The sequence below is a fragment of the Nylanderia fulva genome, unplaced genomic scaffold (assembly GCF_048542155.1).
Source record: "Nylanderia fulva isolate GAGA-0341 unplaced genomic scaffold, ASM4854215v1 Scaffold37, whole genome shotgun sequence".
Classification (NCBI taxonomy): Eukaryota; Metazoa; Arthropoda; class Insecta; order Hymenoptera; family Formicidae; genus Nylanderia; species Nylanderia fulva.
In genome coordinates, this window is record NW_028190444.1 from 1502449 (window position 1) to 1520917 (window position 18469).

General features: G+C 39.6%; 1 protein-coding gene and 1 long non-coding RNA gene across 2 annotated transcripts in view; one reads left to right on the forward strand and one right to left on the reverse strand.

Annotated features, from left to right (window-relative positions):
• Positions 1-2165: 2165 nt before the first annotated feature.
• LOC114945082 (uncharacterized) overlaps positions 2166-18469 on the forward strand; it is a 101910-nt gene continuing 85606 nt past the window's right edge. The window contains 1 exon segment of the mRNA XM_085485439.1: positions 2166-2892. Coding sequence (XP_085341565.1) covers positions 2878-2892 — 15 coding nt within the window. The 5' untranslated portion in view covers positions 2166-2877.
• Positions 8370-10056, reverse strand: LOC114945083 (uncharacterized). Its single transcript, XR_003822340.2, has 2 exons — positions 9428-10056; positions 8370-8849 (listed from the first exon to the last, which is right to left on the reverse strand). It is a non-coding gene; the product is annotated as an uncharacterized LOC114945083 (long non-coding RNA).

Genomic DNA, 18469 nt, shown 5'->3' on the forward strand with positions numbered 1-18469 from the left:
GGATTTTAATTCTAGATCCGCGCTAGGTATATATGCTTATATACATTTTACAAACGCGTCGCGCGTTGAATTTACATCTGCAATAATAGTTATTCCAATGATCGATCTGCATACGTTGACGTGCATTCGATGAATTAGCATATCTACTCGCAACAAGACAGAAACAATATTCGTATCGCTCCAAGATTGGTTCGCGATCGCATCGATAGCGAACGTGTTTGCGTTGCTGCGGTGCCGTATAATGTTTATTGAACTGTTTTTAGCGCCTTCAAGGCTATAGTTGTCGTTAAATAGAACACTGATTGAAAGAAAAAGATACAAGTGTAACAGGCCTCACCTGCATATCGCGTATGTTAAAGTATGCAAATTGATTTTATTAAGCCGGTTCGGTAAAAAAGCACGCGGCGAAAAAAAAGATGAAGAACCGATGATGATGGCTCAACGTGTTAGCTGCTACGTAATCGTTCGAAAAACTGACCGAAACGGTTTTATCCAGTTCCTTACCGGTTCATTCACCCGTCGGATGGCCACCAGCCGATTAGAAAACGTCACGGAGAAACGTACAGATTTATCATTTTAGAGCGAGAAATTTTTTTTTTCCCGTAGTCGAGGGATATTTAGATGCTTTTAAAATTGGCTAGATAAAAATGAGATAAAAATACGTAAATTTATCTTAGATAAGATGAAGATGATTTTGTTTGAAATTTGTCTAGATAAAAAATTATATGGCGATTCATCTAGATAATTTTGAAAATTATTTATACATTTTTGTCGCTTACTGCTCAAGTTCTTCTATATTTAAGTATTTTTCTGTGCTATGATTCTAAACCAAAATTATCTGAGAATTATTCCAGATAATACTTTATTCATCCAAGGTACAGATACAGATTTTATTATCTATATAAAGATGAGATGACAAATTTTCATCAAGATGATCATCTATATAATTTCACTTAGACAGCAGCAAACGCTGGTAGAAAACAATCGACTTTTACGAGGAAAGTGTTTGGAATTGTATTATTGCAAGTAACTTAGATAAGATGAAGATGATTTTGTTTGAAATTTGTCTAGATAAAAAATTATATGGCGATTCATCTAGATAATTTTGAAAATTATTTATACATTTTTGTCGCTTACTGCTCAAGTTCTTCTATATTTAAGTATTTTTCTGTGCTATGATTCTAAATTATCTGAGAATTATTCTAGATAATATTTTATTCATCCAAGGTACAGATACAGATTTTTATTATCTATATATAAAGATGAGATGACAAAGTTTCATCTAGATGATCATCTATATAATTTCACTTAGACAGCAGCAAACGCTGGTAGAAAACAATCGACTTTTACGAAGGAAAGTGTTTGGAATTGTATTATTGCGCTTTCGTAAGAGTGCTCGAACAAAATTCCGAACAACAGCATTGTTACTAATTTTATTCCGCTGCCTCTGAATTTTTTTTCTTCCCGCTTTCTCTCTCTCTCTCTCTCTCGCACTTAATTGAACGCTAAGACGCTTAGTTTCGGGGAGAGAGAGAGTTTCCGGAGAGTATACGTAACCCAACGCGAGAAAAGATTTCTAACATGTCGCTGCTCTCGGAGCCGCTCGCTGGTGCGAGACACGACGAGGCGGAGCGTAATAAAAATAAGTAATTACTGCAAGTAATCCTCCCCTCCACTCCCCCGCGACTCGCTCCTCCGCCCCGCGCGAGTCGTTCAATTAACGGGAATACTGTTGTCTTCCCACCCAACCCTCTCTCTCTCTCTCGTCCCCTCGCAGCCTCCGCGCATCCCTCTCGCTCCCTCGTCCGCAAAACCCGCGAAATGTTTCACTCGCAAAGTCGCGTGGAGAGCGCGCGCAGAGAGGGGCACCTCTCCTCCGGGGGGCCCGAGGGGGGGGAGGGCCCCGCGGGAGGGGGGACCCGGTATATCGATGCCCCTCCTTCACTCACGCCCCTGACGTCCATCTATCCGCTGCCCCCCCCTCCTCCGTCGCTGCGGTTCCGAAGACCGCGCACCTCCTCTCTCTCTCTCTCGCTCCTCGCGCTCCCCCTCTTTCTCTCCTTCGCATGCGCTCTCTCCCGCCCCCCTCCCCCACCCCGCGCTTCAACGCGAGCGCCGCATAGTGGGGGAAAGCCGACGACGCGGCGGCACCTCCGGCCGCCACTCGTTCGCCCGACGTCGCGCAGCGCGGATCGCTCCGTCGTCGCTCCGTTTCGTGCGTGTCGCGCGGTGTGCTCTCTCTCTTCTCCGCGACATGCTCCATTCGCGTACGGTCGCTCGCGCTTCGCCCTGACTGACGACGCGGGAGCGAGAGAGAGAGAGGATTTTCCTTGAGTTGCCGGATAATGTGTCGCGTCAAAAGAGCCTGGGCTCTCTCCTCTTGCTCGCGAGCACGCGGATTCGGGAAGTGCGTCTGAAATGTGTTTAGGATCGAGGGATTCGTCACGTGTGACACCCGTGAGAACCTGAATGGATGGTGGTGCGTACGTATCCGCGCCGCTGTCCCATTGATCCGAGAGAGAGCGGGGGCCTCCTCGAGGAAGAGCGTTTCTACGAGAAGAGCGGAACGATTTGCGGGCGGGTGGCCACCAGCACCAGCACAGAAAGCAGTGCGTGCGTACCCGAGATCGATAGCCCGCGGAGGAGGAGGGAAACAGGACGTCGGGATCCTCGGCACGAGGATACTCGGACACCTGCTCGCGATATGCCGTCGCTGGAGGAGGACACCCGGTGTGTTGTCCCCGTGTGTGAGAGAGCGAGATAGACTAGGCTCGTCTTCTAGTGAGGGATTAAAGGGAGGAAGTCGTCGTTTAAAGTGCGCCCGAGGATCTTTTTTTCGTAACGGCTGATCGAGTTCTCGACGCAAACAGCCTACGCATGCCGGCGATAGTGGTGAGTGTGATAACTCTTTCGCCTTCTTTTTTTTTTTTTTTTTTTTTTATCTCTAAGCGTATGCGAGATCGACGTCGCCGATAAGCGCGGGACTCTCCGACCCGGTGATCCAATTCGCGAGAAACCGATTCCGCGCGATCGGCTTATAAGCGCGAATTCGTATATATATACTTAGAAGTGAGATGGAGGATTTTTTTTTTTTTTTTATGGCGATGTAGATTTTATTGACGAAATTTCTGCGGAATTACACGGTGCATATTTATGCTTGAAAGTTAATTAATCGTAAACACAAAAGAATATTACACGCCACTCACTCGTTTAGCCCGCGGAGAGAGATGAAAAAACAAGGCTTTTCTCATAATTATCTACCAATCTTTATTTATACATCCGCGTATATATATTAAAATTTGATTCGCGCATTGCATATACATTTAACTGGTATTTATAAATTTCGAACGTATTTAAAAATTAAAATATCCATTGCAAAATGTAAGCACCCATCTCTATTTACCGGAAAATATATAAATGAAAAATTAATAGGCCGGTCGCGCGCACACATGAATTCATATTTTGCTTACTTATGCGTTTATTAATTAAATATTAAAAGCTTTACAGATAATATAAATTAAAAAATTACTCGCTTCTGCGCGAATATAAATTCACATTTTATTAAATTTGCGCGTACAATATTTATAAACTAAAAATCCAAAGGTGCTCCCTTACACAACTCAATCCCGAATCTCATTTATTTACATACGCCATAGTTAAACATTTCATGTTTTGTGGCAAATATGTATATAAAAATTTTAACTATTCGCAAATATCAATTTTTATTTATCGAAAAGCTATCCATTTATGGGGGGTAGCTTGTATTTTTGGTTAAAGATTTTTTTTCCCAACTCGCGTCCCCGATACATGTCGATGTTCTGCGATCAGTGTCTACGGATTCCTTTTTCGGGGGATTATATATACCTCTATATATATATATATATATATATATATATATATATACATACGTGTCGTCTCTACCTGCAAATGGGAAAACATTGTAGTTCCCTGTGTAGTCCATCTTTGTCGGCGGGAAGGGTTAGTGTCCACGTGTGAAGTCCTCTCGTTTACACAGTAGCAATCAAAATATTTCTCGTTCTTCGACCAAAGTTTCCCGCGTTTGTACTCACAGGAGTAGTATTAACCCTCGGGGGCTTAATGTCCAGGGTAGAAGCTCCTGGCACGCGTTTGTCGCAGTTCTAATTCGTGGCAGCTGCGAGAAGCCGGGTATAGTTTCCTAAGTTGCTCTCAAAATCTTACGAAATCTCCTTCAAATTATATCTATTTTTCTCCCTTACATATTATTATTATTTTTCAACATTCTCGGACCTCTATATTCTTAGACATATACCTATACCAGGGTTTGTACCAAGGACATCATTTCTAAATATGTATTTGGTTTGAATTTGAGGACATCATTTCTATACATATTTGTTTTGAAAAGGAATTTCTTGTATCAAATAAATGATTTATTTGCCAGCAAACATTTTTTTCGCCGTAAGTGCTTCGCATTCTCGAACGGCCCCTCTGTATCTGGGGATCCTCCGAATTGTCCGCGACGGAAAATGACTTCACATCGCGTCGGCCGATAGCTAGGAAAAGACTGAGAAGAAATTTCCGAGAAGGCTTGCGAGAGAGAGAGAGAGAGAGAGAGAGAGAGAGAGAGAGAGATCGGGACACGCAGGCGCGGCCGCTGCCACGTGGTCGTCGCGGTCTGATCCGAACGACTAGGTGTTAACCTTTTTCGAAAATCGACTAGCTACGCCGTCGTCCTGACGGAAGAGACGAGGAAGAGGCGGCGGGCGTCGCGTCGCTTTGGCAAAACAAGTAGTTACGTGAAGTCCTGGCCCGCGGCCAAGCGGTTTTCAACTTTCCCGAGTCGAACTCGAATATTCTTTGCGGAGACGCTGCTCTTCCGCCTCTTATGCGCTCTCTTGGGGAAATGAATAAACCGCGCCGTTAATTACCGCCGATTTAAGTCCCTGGATTTAACTCTAATCGCCGCAACTGCAGGTGCGCGTTTGCCAAAATTCTATCAATTGGATCCTCGGGGGGAAGTTTTTAATGGGTAAGATGCGTTTTAAAGGTATCTCGATATGTGTAAAAAATATATCTAGATGCAAATACACAAATTAAAATGTATGTAGATACAGACACTCGGAAAGTATCTCGGATACAATGAAAAATAATACAAAATCACCTAAATAAACACAATGATAACTTATTAAATATTACGAGGCCATGTGAAACGAGCAATAAAAAATTATTATAAAACTTGGAAAAATTTTTATTTATAAAAAAAAATATCAGATTTTTTTAAATTATATTTTATTAAAATAATGGTAATATACACAAAATGTTCTGAATGATTCTTTTATCTCTATTAATGTTTTCTATTTCGCCATGGTATTAAAATTTGACCAATGCTTAATAATTAAAATATGGGAAAAAATATGTGATACATGTATTTAGATACTACCCAACACTGATAAGGATTCATCTTGAAAAATGAAAATTAGCTGTGTACACTGAAACAAATATTTGTGTGAAATTACTCGTTTTTTCTCATAATAAAAAATATTCCACTGAACATGGAATTGCACATACGAAATAATATTATGCTTATAAGCTAAAATAAAAATTTAAAGTTGCAAGTGATTTTTGCATCAAAATAGCAATTTTACATTAATATATATTTTCTTTTAAAAAATTATGGAAAAGAAAATTGCGGTGATAATTAAACAATTTTTCTTATTCCAGTTTTGAACGAGTAATTTCTATGCAAAAGTACATGGATTTTGTTCAGTGTACACATGAACAAATTGAAATATAGAATATTATTTTTCTACGACAACTATAATTTTTGAACGGTACTGTACATCTCGCATGATGCTATCTCATGACAGATATGCGCGAACGGCTGATCGAACCAATTAAAATCTCGTGGCCGACGTAATTAGAAATGAGGGGAATATGTGTGCGCGTGTGTATTAGTCCGCATTAATTCTCTATAATTCTGTAATTCTGCGAATCACTTGGATTTAGATGATATCGCAGGAATTTCTGCCAGAAGTCCATCGGCGGCGAAACCGCGAAAATTCTCGCGTTCGGATCGGAGCAAAACGGGGTCCGTGAAAAATACCGACTCCGAAATTGGTGACTCTTTTTTCCCCGCAATTATATGCCGTATATAAGAGGGAAATCACGGTTAGCGAAATTATTTTCGAAGGCGGATATAAGGCGCGCGCGCTATAACTCGTAAGGAAAGTTGCTCGAATATAAGTGCGTCGTATAACGTGGGTATAAAATATTTCCAACGTCGCGATATTAGTTTGCCGACTATTTTCAGTTTGGCAGAGAACTCTGCGGAGCGCTTTTAACACGTGCTATCATCGTATCAAGGTTGCGAGAGAGAGAGAGAGGGAGGATCGCAAGATCGCGGCCAGGTAATTTGTCTTTTGTTGCTAGTAGGTATCCGAATGATACCGATCGCTCGTCTAAAGATAGCGCGCAACAAATGAGAATTAATGTCACGCCAGCTGCGCGACCATTTTTTTTCCCTCCTCGTATCCCCATCAACGACGGTAAATATGTATATGTATATATATATATATATATATTGCTATACGTACCAATTTTCACTCACTTATGAAAACAGGAGCGGTACGAAGTTAATGAAAGCTTATGCATTTTTATGAACTGAATATTCAAATTAATAAAACGTATATTTAATTTAAAAGCCAAACTCGATCGATTAGAATACGCGGAAAATTAATTTAATAATTAGATGTGTAATTTCCCACAGTGCGGTGGTCTCTGCGCAAAATTAAAAAAAAACTAAAAAATATCCAGGAAGCTAGTTAGCCGGAATGACACATTCTTTTTTCCTTCTTCCTTTTTTTTCAAGTACAATATCCACTCGGGGGCTAAAGGATTGCTTACGGCCGTTTTGGGGATGACAGCCCGGGAGCGGCGGGTTGGGTTAGGTACGAGCAGTACGTCCGTGCACGAAGATATACTTAACTTTTAATTACTATCATATAACTAATTAGCCCCGGGTGTGGGCGGGGGTTTTGTATATTAATTTAATTTTCAATCTCACAGGGTAATTCTTGGCGCAACGTTAGTTTTAATCAACCCTCCGACGCGCTCCACACGCCAGCACGGCTCCGCAGGCGGTGGGTCGCGAGAAGTGACGGGCAGAGAGAGAGAGAGAGAGAGACAGAGGGGGGGTGGGAGGGAGGGAGGGTGGGAGTCGAGGGGTGGCTCTCTCTCTCGGAGTGCTTCAAGGTGGAGTCGACGGGCAACGGTGGAACGGAGTACACCTACTCAGCTAATAAAAAGCGGCAATAAAAAGCACCCCTTAGGACCACTATGGATATCTCGCTTTCCACCCCCTTCCACCCTCTTTCGTTCCGCGGAATCGCGCGCGCGTCCGCGCCCCGTATTTCTTTCTCTGTCTTCCCTCGCGCGTAGACCCAGGTTTATTCACCTGCCCGGGATTAACTTTAATCAAGTATTTACATTTTAATTCGCTGCCGTGTACACACGCTTAACCGAGCCCGGCTGCCCTTTACGATAACATCGTCGTTTAATTGCAAACTGCCACTTCCCGGGGACGAGAGACGTCTGCTAGCGCGATGTCAATTCCGTTCATCTTTATACGTCTTTCGACCACTGTCGCTATAGTGTTTAGCGATGTATTCGCGAAAATTGCGAAATTGAAATGTAAAGTTAGTGCATGTCGATTTCACCTTTAAGGGGATCCTGAGCTAACCTAACTTTCATTCCTGTTTTTTTGGCAAAATGTGAGGTTAGGTCAACTATAAATCTGTTTGTTGGCCACTGTGACTTTAGTTTAGCGATGTATTCGCGAAAATTGCGAAATTGAAATGTAAAGTTAGTGCATGTCGATTTCATCTTTAAGGGGATCCTGAGCTAACCTAAGTTTCATTCCTGTTTTTTGGAAAAATGTGAGGTTAGGTCAACTATAAATCTGTTTGTTGGCTATACGGGTTATTTTTTTACCCAAAATTAGAACGCTTTGCCCTTTGTTAATATTAATACTTTAATTTGTACAGGAAAAAGATTTGTCAATCTGTATAGTTTCATATATCTTGGTTACAGAATTATGAATTCTTAGAATTATAAATTCTTAGAATTATGAATTCTTAGAATTTATAATCTAATAAGTTGTTTAATTACTGCGCTGGTTCTTTGGCTAATTTATACCATTAAAGATTGGAATAATTACGCGATTGCGTCACGTTTATTATGATAGATGTGCAATCGCGTTAGATAGAGTGTCAATAAACATGTTTGACGCTGATGTACACTCATTTTCCAAATATTTCCGTCCGTTGATAATTTTTCAGGCTCTATCGTAGATAACATAATTTCCGGACAAATATAAAGAATACAGACATATAAAAAATAAGTAACAAGAGATATATTAATTAAAAGTATCGTATATTATAACCTACAGCTACATACAGTCATATATACTACGACTATATCGAAACATTTTACGATTTAATTACGCTGATATTTCATAACACAATTTTTATGAGTTACGAGCTACGTTAAAAAAAATTAATTTTATGTAGGCATGCATAATTAATGACTGAGCGCGTATTAATGAAAAATGTAAATCCGGGGCTTACAAAAACGTCGAACGGTGAGCGCTTGCGCGCTCTTTTTTCTGAAATAATCCTCGATATATTAATCACAAAGAGGATTTATTACTTAGAGCGGTCGGATAAATATTATGCTCGAGGTTAATACCTAAATGGACCACATCAGCGCGCATTATTATCGATATGCTTTCGCGGTCTCGTCGACGTTTGTGCCAAACATTGTACATTCAATCTATGAATTTCGCGCTTCTAATTAGCCTCGTCAGACAATTTCTGAAAATGAAAATACACACACATATATATATATAAATTTATTTTATTGGCTGCGTAATCAGTACTCGGTTCAGATAAGATTTAAATTGTAAACAAAGTACACACACACACACACATATATATATATATATATATATATATATATATATATGTGTGTGTGTAACTGAAAAAAGATATATGAAGCGCACATAAAGTTCTCCGACAATTTTTCCTCCGCGAAAATGTCGAGGCAATAATTTTCAAGTTATAAATGATTGAAAAAGAAGAGCTTCTCGCGGACTAAACTTTGCGGAGTTAAAATATTAACAAAATTACATTCTTCAGTTAATTTCAGATAGAGTTTACTTTAATAGAATTACAAAGATACACGAGGGCAAAAAATGATGACCTCCCTCGACATTTTCGTCGAGGAAAAATCGTCTCCAAATTGGCCAAAATAATCTGATGATAATGTACTCCATATATGTTTCTTTTTTTTTTTTTAGTTACAACTCTGTAGATACTTTCGAAAATATATCGCACTCGCTTTGGCAAATTTAATCAAACTCTTTTCTAAGAACTTAATTTGCAATACAAACCTATCAAATCTGTCACAATATACACACGGCACATTCACATTGCTCGATCGCGCCAGTGTTGCTAGCCATTCGTATTGACTTGTATTTGTACTCTCTTCACGAGAGGCGCACCACGTGTGTGTACGCGTGAGCGCGCGCGCCTGTGTGAGTGCGCGAGTGCGTGTGAGTGCGTGCGTGCGCGAGTGCGTGCGGAGGCAAACTGGAGTGCGGAGAACGAAGGAGAGGTAGGAAGAGTAAACAAGAGAGCGAGGGGGATTCCTACGAGATGGAGGGACAAGGATGGAGCTCGAACAGAGACGGACGAATTTACGAGGGAGGGAAACCGAGAGATAGACAGAGATAACCCGACCGTGCATAGGTATAGAGGAAACAAGAATGAGAGAGAGAGGGAGCGAAAGATGGGTAGATAAAGTGTATCCGAAACGGAGATGGAAATACGGGAAAGATACGCACATTGGAAATCGCCGCTGCAAAACGGAGAGTGATAGAGTGACGGGTGTCTGAAAAGGATGGATAGGAATGAATGCGAGAGAGAACGAGTGAAAAATAGGAATATATGCAAGAAAGAGAGAGAGAGGTTGATCGAGGGGCAAAGGAGAGAAGGAGAGGGGTAGCAGGGTACACACACACACACATTCGCGATAGAGAGAGCGTGGAAGAGGAAGATAGTGGGTGAACGCAGATAGAATGTGTACAGAAGGGGGCTGGGGTAAAGGGAAAGAGGCACGCAGGCGCACATGAGTATGTTACGGGGATGGCCAGAGGGCAGCTAACGTTTATAATATTAACGCTAATGGACTACCTTATACCTTATATACCGACCCTCGCTAGTCCTCCTCTTCCTCTCCGCTACGTCTCCAGACACCCTCCTCAGTCCTCGGCGAAGTACAGGATAATATTCATGGATGTATTCAAGCTAATGCACCAAGGCAAGTCCATTGCAATAATAACTAAGTAAGTAACAGTGCTGATTTTTAATTATTTTATCATTAGAGTCGCGCGAAGCGCACACACACATACACTTCGATTTTTATTGAACATTTGATATATAGAGAGAGGAGAGAGAGAAGAGAGAAAAAGCGAAATAATAATCTTGGATGCGGCCAGTAAATCCGTTCATATTTTATTTTCTCGATAGACACTTGCAATTTTTGTTTCGCACGCAGATTACGCCGGATGTTTGTACAAAAGAGTCTTTCAAAATTTCAGTACGAAAATCTTCTTCGATTCTCACGTCCATTATTCTTTTAATTTTTCACATTACGTACGCGTGATACACTGGAATTTTACAATTCCGCAGTAACCCGCGTAAAAACTTGTCAATTCCATATGGCGCGGCCCACCTGTCGCGAATCTCAATCCAGTCACCCCGTAGAGCACTCTGGGATAATGTATGGTAACGGAACGCCTAAGTAAAAGCCGTTTCGCGTATGTATGTGTGAGTTTATATCGGCTGGCGAATGCGTGCGTGTAGGTAGACTAGAGAGACTCGTTGTGATATTTATTCCGCATTTCTGGCATTATTTTTTAATGTTAATCGCGCGGGGGCCACACTCAGCTCTATTTTTCTATTTTATTTTAAATACCATGGTTTAATGAAGAGTAAAAAAAGAGACGGAAGGGGGCGCCTCTTCTGTCTCTATTTACTCATGCAATAATACTGATAAACTTCCTGACATTGTTTATGTTTTCTTAAAAGCAATGTTATTTTATCAGTAACAAAACACGCGCGACTCTTAAAAATATTTAGTGTTTAAACTCTCTCGAATGTGAATTTCCAGTATTTATCCGACCGAGTGAATCTTACTGTCTTTTTCCTTTTTTTTTTGTTTTAATGAGAATGAGATAATAGCGCGAATGTAAACATGGTGACAATTTTGTTCCGGGGAGGGAACTTTGCTGCAAATGAAATAAATACATTTGCTGTGTGTGTGTGTGTGTGTGTGTGTGTGCATATAATCTCATCTCGTATCTTTAATAGGCTTAATTGGATTACGGTGTTTTCCTTCTTATTTAAAATATAATGCGAGATAGATATTAGACAATTTAGATAGCTGTAAAACGGTTGTGAATTTCTAACTGCGAGATAAATATATCAGAGAGTTTCTAAGTATATTAGGAATACATTGCCTTTGCTGAATTATTCGAGTGCTTTCAAGAAATTGCAGGATGCATTAGCTTACATTACGGCAGTTCCATTACATTATGAATATTACTCCGTATATTGATGAGAAGAGGGGCGGAGATGTAGGGCTCTCGATATATATGACTGTGGTGCATTTTATTATTTCTAACATTCCCCTGATGCGTCAATATTGGCTCCGCTTGATTAATGGAACGTATCTTTCAATCATTAATAATATTATGTTAATGATAATAATTATATATTTATATATAACAATTTATTAAATTATATTATATTCAAAATAATGTAATGAAGATTGGAGAATTACTTTATTTTTTTTTTTTAATTATAAACTTTAAAACGCTAGAGAATTTTTCATGTCAATAGCAAAATTTTTTTTAAAGTTTCAAGATATTGGCTCCGCTTGATCAATGGGACGTATCTTTCAATTATTAATAATATGTTAATGATAATAATATAATAATTATGTATTTCTATATAACAATTTATTAAATAATTATATTCAAAATAATTTAATGAAGATTAGAGAATTACTTCATTTTTTTAATTATGAATTTTAAAAACACTAGAGAATTTTTCATGTCAGTAGCGAATTTTTAAAAAAAATTTCAAAAACCTGTAAAGAAAATCCATAGTTGTGGGGACACGTACGAATGGATAATGATTCAATAGCGTTCAATGGAATTCGATAGAAGTAAGTTGCCCTTATGGCCGATTTCACGGACCTTTCTCAAATTCTTGTTAACGAGTGTTAAATTGACGATCGATTTTTCACGGGTCGTTAAAAGTAGAAGTAATTCAATTGCCGTCAGCGCGCTAATCCGTCGATGCCAAAAAGTAGACGAAATGTATTTACAATATATAATTATATAATTGTCAACAATTTTAATGCGAAACGTTATCAAGCGTCATACAGTCGCCGCAGGGAGTTTTAAGCCCGTTTTACAATACGTCGTATGTCAGATGTCGGAACGAAAATGATTCTCCAATGAAGAAATTTTGTTTTCGAAATAGTATATTGTGTATCAAGTGCGGAAAGTTGACAATTGGTCACGAGTGCGGGGGATGGACGCACGAGCCGAAGGCGAGTCAATCCGCACGTGATACACATACTATTTTGTATTACAAGTGCAGGCAAAGTGGCTGTTTCTGCGCGCGAGGCGGCCGATCGCACGCCGTTATCTTGCCGCGGCACGGTGGGGGAATAGCCGTGTTCAATACATTGCCTACGGCTTCAGCCGTATACAATGACTTTTAACGCGGCTGAGCCGTAGATAATGGCTTTGAACGCGGCTTATTCACTCACCGCGTCGCCGCTAGATGGCGGCGTGGGAAATCGGCCGCTTTCCGCACAGAAAACACGCACCGAAAGTGCCACTTTGCCTGCACGTGTAATACAAAGAAATTTTCTCATTAGACTATCGCTTACGTTCCGACATACGTCGTATGTCGCAGTCGGATGTCGGAACGTAAGCGATTGTCCAATGCGGAAATTTTGTTTTCGTAAAAGAAATTTCCTCATTGGACAATCGCTTACGACTGCGACATACGACGTATTGTAGAACGGGCCTTAGAGGAATTGTTATACTCGTGTAAAAAAAATTCTACGCGTTCGTGGGCAAAATCATCATCATCAGGAGTTAGTTTATCGAGAAATACGTGTGTCACGCGCTTATGCGCACATACGTCGCGAAGAATAGCAGCGACCATCTGACGCATCCTGAAGGCTGAAGGTGTGGACACACGTTTTACGTTACGCTCGGTTCGAAATGGCGACGTATGCGTGCATATAATTGTAGGAGAGAACCCGGCTAATGTAACTTACGATTTTCCACGACCAGAACCGAGAGGGAACGACGTGAAAAGAGGATGGTGGGGAGGTAGGGAGGAGGATGTGGGATGAGGAGATGGAGGAAGAGGTGGAGGGGAAAGGGGGATCAGGAGAGCGCGCAGGCAGCAGCCCCGGCTAATTAAAACCGCGGATGGTAATTAATTAAGCAGACGTCAGAGGAGATCTTAGAATTCTACGCAGCCAGAGATTCCCGTGTGTTCTGGAATGTGACGATTACGTAGAATCGAACGGTATCGCATTTTTGCATGACTATCTCTCTCTCTCTCTCTGTCTCTTTCTCTCGTTGATGAGCGAGCAAAATTAAATTTATACGCAGATATGATATATTATTAGATATTTTTTGAGAAGGAAGCACGATGAAAGTTCAGCGCGGGAGATGATATTGCATATATATATTAGAAAGTTGTTGTATTAATTAGGTCCTCTGTCCTCGTATCTTTGCGATAAATCAAAGGAGATGAGAGGAGCGCTGGACATTAGCCGAATCCAATTAGTCGTTTAGACATATACTCGTTATTAAGCGGTCGAGCAGCCTTTCACTTTGATTTGAGAAGGAATAATCGCGATCAAAATCTAACATTATATTCTCCCGATGGATTATTCATAAATTAGTTCAATTTAATGGAAGCCTTTCACTCTTTCGATACTTTGACCTTTACTTTACCTGGCGCGCGAACAATAACTCTCTTTATCGAGACAAGAAAAGTGTTGATACTATGATTATTGTTTCTCGTTAAGATATGTATCTGCGTGCCTGGTTAAGAATTCGCAATTCTATAAAAGATAGACCGAACAAAAATATTTCTGTGAAATTACATTGATTACGCTGGGTTTTATTTTTTTTCGATCCATACGGAAGATTACAGATTATATCTATAATTTTCATATGAAATATGGTCTTATATTTTTTCATAATTAAAAATGGAATTGCACATACGAAATAATGTTATAAATAAAATGGATTAATGCTTATAAAACAAAGTGAAAAGTCACGTCATTTTTATATAAAAATAATAATTTTACCTATATTTTACATTAACATGTAAATAATGTTTTCGCTTTAAAAAATACGGGAAAAAATTACAGTGATAATTAAGTAACTTTTCCAATTTGGAACAAGTAATTTCCATTGTAAAAAAAAGTACATGGATTTTTTGCAGTGTGGTATATTTCAAAATAAAAAAAGCCCGTCGTATCGATGTATTAGACAATAAGAAGAAAAGTTTACACACACATATTGATTTAATCGAATTTTACGTAATTAAAGTCTGTCTCCGTCACCATTCTCTCCCTACCCGAAATAATTACGGACTCAGGTGTTCCATTGCGTTCGTGTCTGCGTTACACCTGTATCCGCTCGTATTTACTTGTACAAATACTCGTTCGTATCGAAGAGACCGTCGAGCGAAAGCACGAGAAGAGAAGCGAAAGAGAGAGATAGAGAAAATCAGAGGGAGTAAAGTAGGTTTACTCGTGGAGGAAGCAGAAACGGCGGCAGCAAGATAATACGAAAGCCCTTAAAGGAGGCAAAAAGCGAATTGCCGTAAATCTCGACGCGGGTTTGGGGGGAGGGGGTGGGGGCGACCAGAGGGTTGGAAGGGTCATTTAGGCCACGGGCCCCGATTCTTTCCGGTTGTAAACGACTACGCTTCGTCGTCCCAAACTCTCGTAAAAACCTCACCTCGTCCACCCGCTAATCGACAACAAACACATTGTCTTTGTATCGTTGCGTGTCCGCCTACTCTCTCTCTCTCCTTTCTTCTTCCTCTTCTGTCATATCGTGCTCTCTCCTTCTTTGTGGACCTCGCGACGGACCCTTTCACGCGTGAACTTTCGCTCCACGTCGGACACCGAATACTTGATTATTTACAGAATGTAGACATTTTTTATTTAATCAAATTGAATACTGAAAACGTCGCTAGAGTGGTATTTAAAATAGGAACGATATATTTAATTCGACCGAAACTAGTCAGGAAATTTTTATTTTATTTCCACAACGTTTCGACCATCTGTTTTTGGTTCTTTTCAAGTGATAAACTAGAATGGTACAATTAATTAAAATTAATAAACATTTTTGACGATCCATCATAGCGATAAGATGCGGTTACTTTCTTTCAAAAGTTCTTTCAAATGTTTTTAAAAAATTCGGATAATCATATTGTTTAATAATCATGACAACAGTGTCAACTAACTGCGCTTTTATCAAGAAAGTATGTAAAAAATTTTTAATTCTTGCGTTTAACATCAAAAATGTTTATTAATTTTAATTAATTGTACCATTCTAGTTTTTCACTTGAAAAGGACCAAAAACAGATGGTCGAAACGTTGTGGAAATAAAATAAAAATTTCTTGACTAGTTTGGGTCGAATTAAATATATCGTTCCTATTTTTTATTTACATGAAAATTGAAAATGTGGCAAATGATGATCCTGGGAGGGGTTAAAACTCCCCTTTTGCAAATGAAAAAAAATGCATTGTTGAGTCTCGAGTAAAAGCTGAGCTTGATGTCAGGATCCGCTAGTGATGATGACATGAGGCAACGTTTGAATTTTAATATTAAAAATCATAATATAAACTCGTTCTATTCGCTCTTATTAACTTTCGAAAAATGGAGAAAAATTCACTATTTTGCTAACAAAACCTGTCAGCCTCGAACACCATTCTTAACGAAGCAATACTGTATTATCGTTCTTCTCTATAAACATAGATTTCTATACCTTTTGTAAATCTTCGTAAATATAGTTCTAATTGATCGTAAGCCGCGATTGCACGAGTAATACAAAATGTTAAAAGTTTGTGTCCCATAAAAAAGTTGAAGAAGCATTTTCTCCGAGTATTTTGACGTTAAAGTTAAGCGATTACATTCAGCTTTGAAAGACTGTACAGTGCTATACATTGTTTATAAACGTATTACGGTCAATATATCGACTACTTCGGGGAAGGGACGGCTTACATTGTTGTAATTCACTTACTACGCGAAATCATTCGGCCAATCTCTTTTTGTCTTTTTTCGTCGTAACAACTCTCCCTTTCTCTCTCTCCCTCTTTCCCTCTTTGTTCCTGCTCCGATCGACCTCTCTTTCTCTCTCTCTCTCTCTCTTGGTTCCGTCTCCATCGCTCTTAACCTTGAACTCCCTCGTTACCGTATCACGCTCTGTAGCACACGATTCCTAGAAGTTTTAGAGATCCTGGGGGAATCCTATTATGAATTCTACTGGCACTTGTACGAACACAAGATGGTGATGTAATTGCCTGGTCGAATCATTTGGACGCCCTTCTTTCAGAGAGAGATTTACGGGTTTTCGCTCCTTCTTGTTTATCGGTTATCCTCGCGATATTCAAATATGCACAATGCCACTGTGTAATTAATTAAACGCCAAGTTATTTAATATAAGACCGCAATCTCGACAAATTTTATTACTACCTAAATTAAACCGGAAAAGTATCCGTATCATTTTTTTTCTCCCGCAGAAGAGAAGGGCGCAAATCTCGGCAAAATTGCCCTCTAATTTCTTCGTCGAACAATCAAACGGAGGTAAAAGCAAGCGGGGGAGGAAAACTGTCAATAACGTTGGCGAGCATAATAGACGCGGGCTCGACGGCACGCGCGACAGGCAAAAATTTAATTAGCAAAAGCCCGAAAATTAATTGCGCGCGCCGTCTTATTGTGCTCTGCCCTCGTACCTCGGAACATTACCCTGGCGCGCGCACCGTCTATATACACAGGGAATGTAATATTCACAACAGCCTATATCCGAGCTAGCAGTCAGGGTGTCCATCCCCCTCCCACTCACCCTCTCTATCCTCTTCTTGCGCGGTGTAGATAGATGCCAGGGCCGAAGATATGAAGGATGCGCCTGTTTCAAAACTAGCGTCTTCTACATTTTAATAAGCTAAGCGGTAGTCGGTTTCAAGGAATTCATTTTCTCTTTTTTGGGATATATTAGGAGATTCAATCAATTTCAATTCGAGATTTTTTATTTTTTTTTTTTTTTTTTTTTTTTTTTTTTTATAAGCTCTTGAGGAAGTGTGTAGACGAAAAAGGTATCGCGTTTTTTAAACGTTTGACGCTTGATCCGTAAAACTTCCTTTGCGAATCGAATCGAGAAATTTCTTTTATTCTCCGAGCATTTCATTTCATTTTGCATTTTTTCCCGCTGGGTTCCTTTCTGATTTTTTCCCGCGGTTCTGAAATATACGGGTCTTCGTCGTCTTTCTTGATTCTTGAATTCCCGAATTTGCGGAAACTATATTCTTGCATCTCGGAAATTTCAAGTCTTCCTGCGCTTCCGAAATATCTCTCTCGCACATCTTCTCTTTCGGATTTACGTTTTTCTTTAATAGTACAATTTTTCCTACTCCATCCATTCCACTTACCGCTCTTTACTATTTTATATGATTTATTTTTCTAACGAAACAAATTGAAATAACGTTAAGGTGATCCTAAACGTCCTTGCGAATCCTGTGATTTCCGTCCTGTTTTATCGACAAAATGTGAGGTTAGATAACCTATAAATCTATTTATTGGCTATACGGATTGCTTTTTACTCGAAATAAATCTTTTTCCTGTACAAATGAAAGTGTTAATATTACCAAAGGGCGGAGCGTTCTAATTTCAGGTAAAAAACAATCCGTATAGCCAAAAAATAGATTCATAGCTTATTTAACCTCACATTTTGTCGATAAAACAGGGAAGAAACTTAGGTTAGCTTAAGATCCTCTTAATAGAGATATAAAAGCGGACTGAAAATTTTCGGAGCTTGTTGCTTTAAATGGGATTTCAGGTAAAAAACAATCCGTATAGCCAAAAAATAGATTCATAGTTTATCTAACCTCACATTTTGTCGATAAAACAGGGAAGAAACTTAGGTTAGCTTAAGATCCTCTTAATAGAGATATAAAAGCGGACTGAAAATTTTCGGAGCTTGTTGCTTTAAATGGGATTTCAGGTAAAAAACAATCCGTATAGCCAAAAAATAGATTCATAGTTTATCTAACCTCACATTTTGTCGATAAAACAGGGAAGAAACTTAGGTTAGCTTAG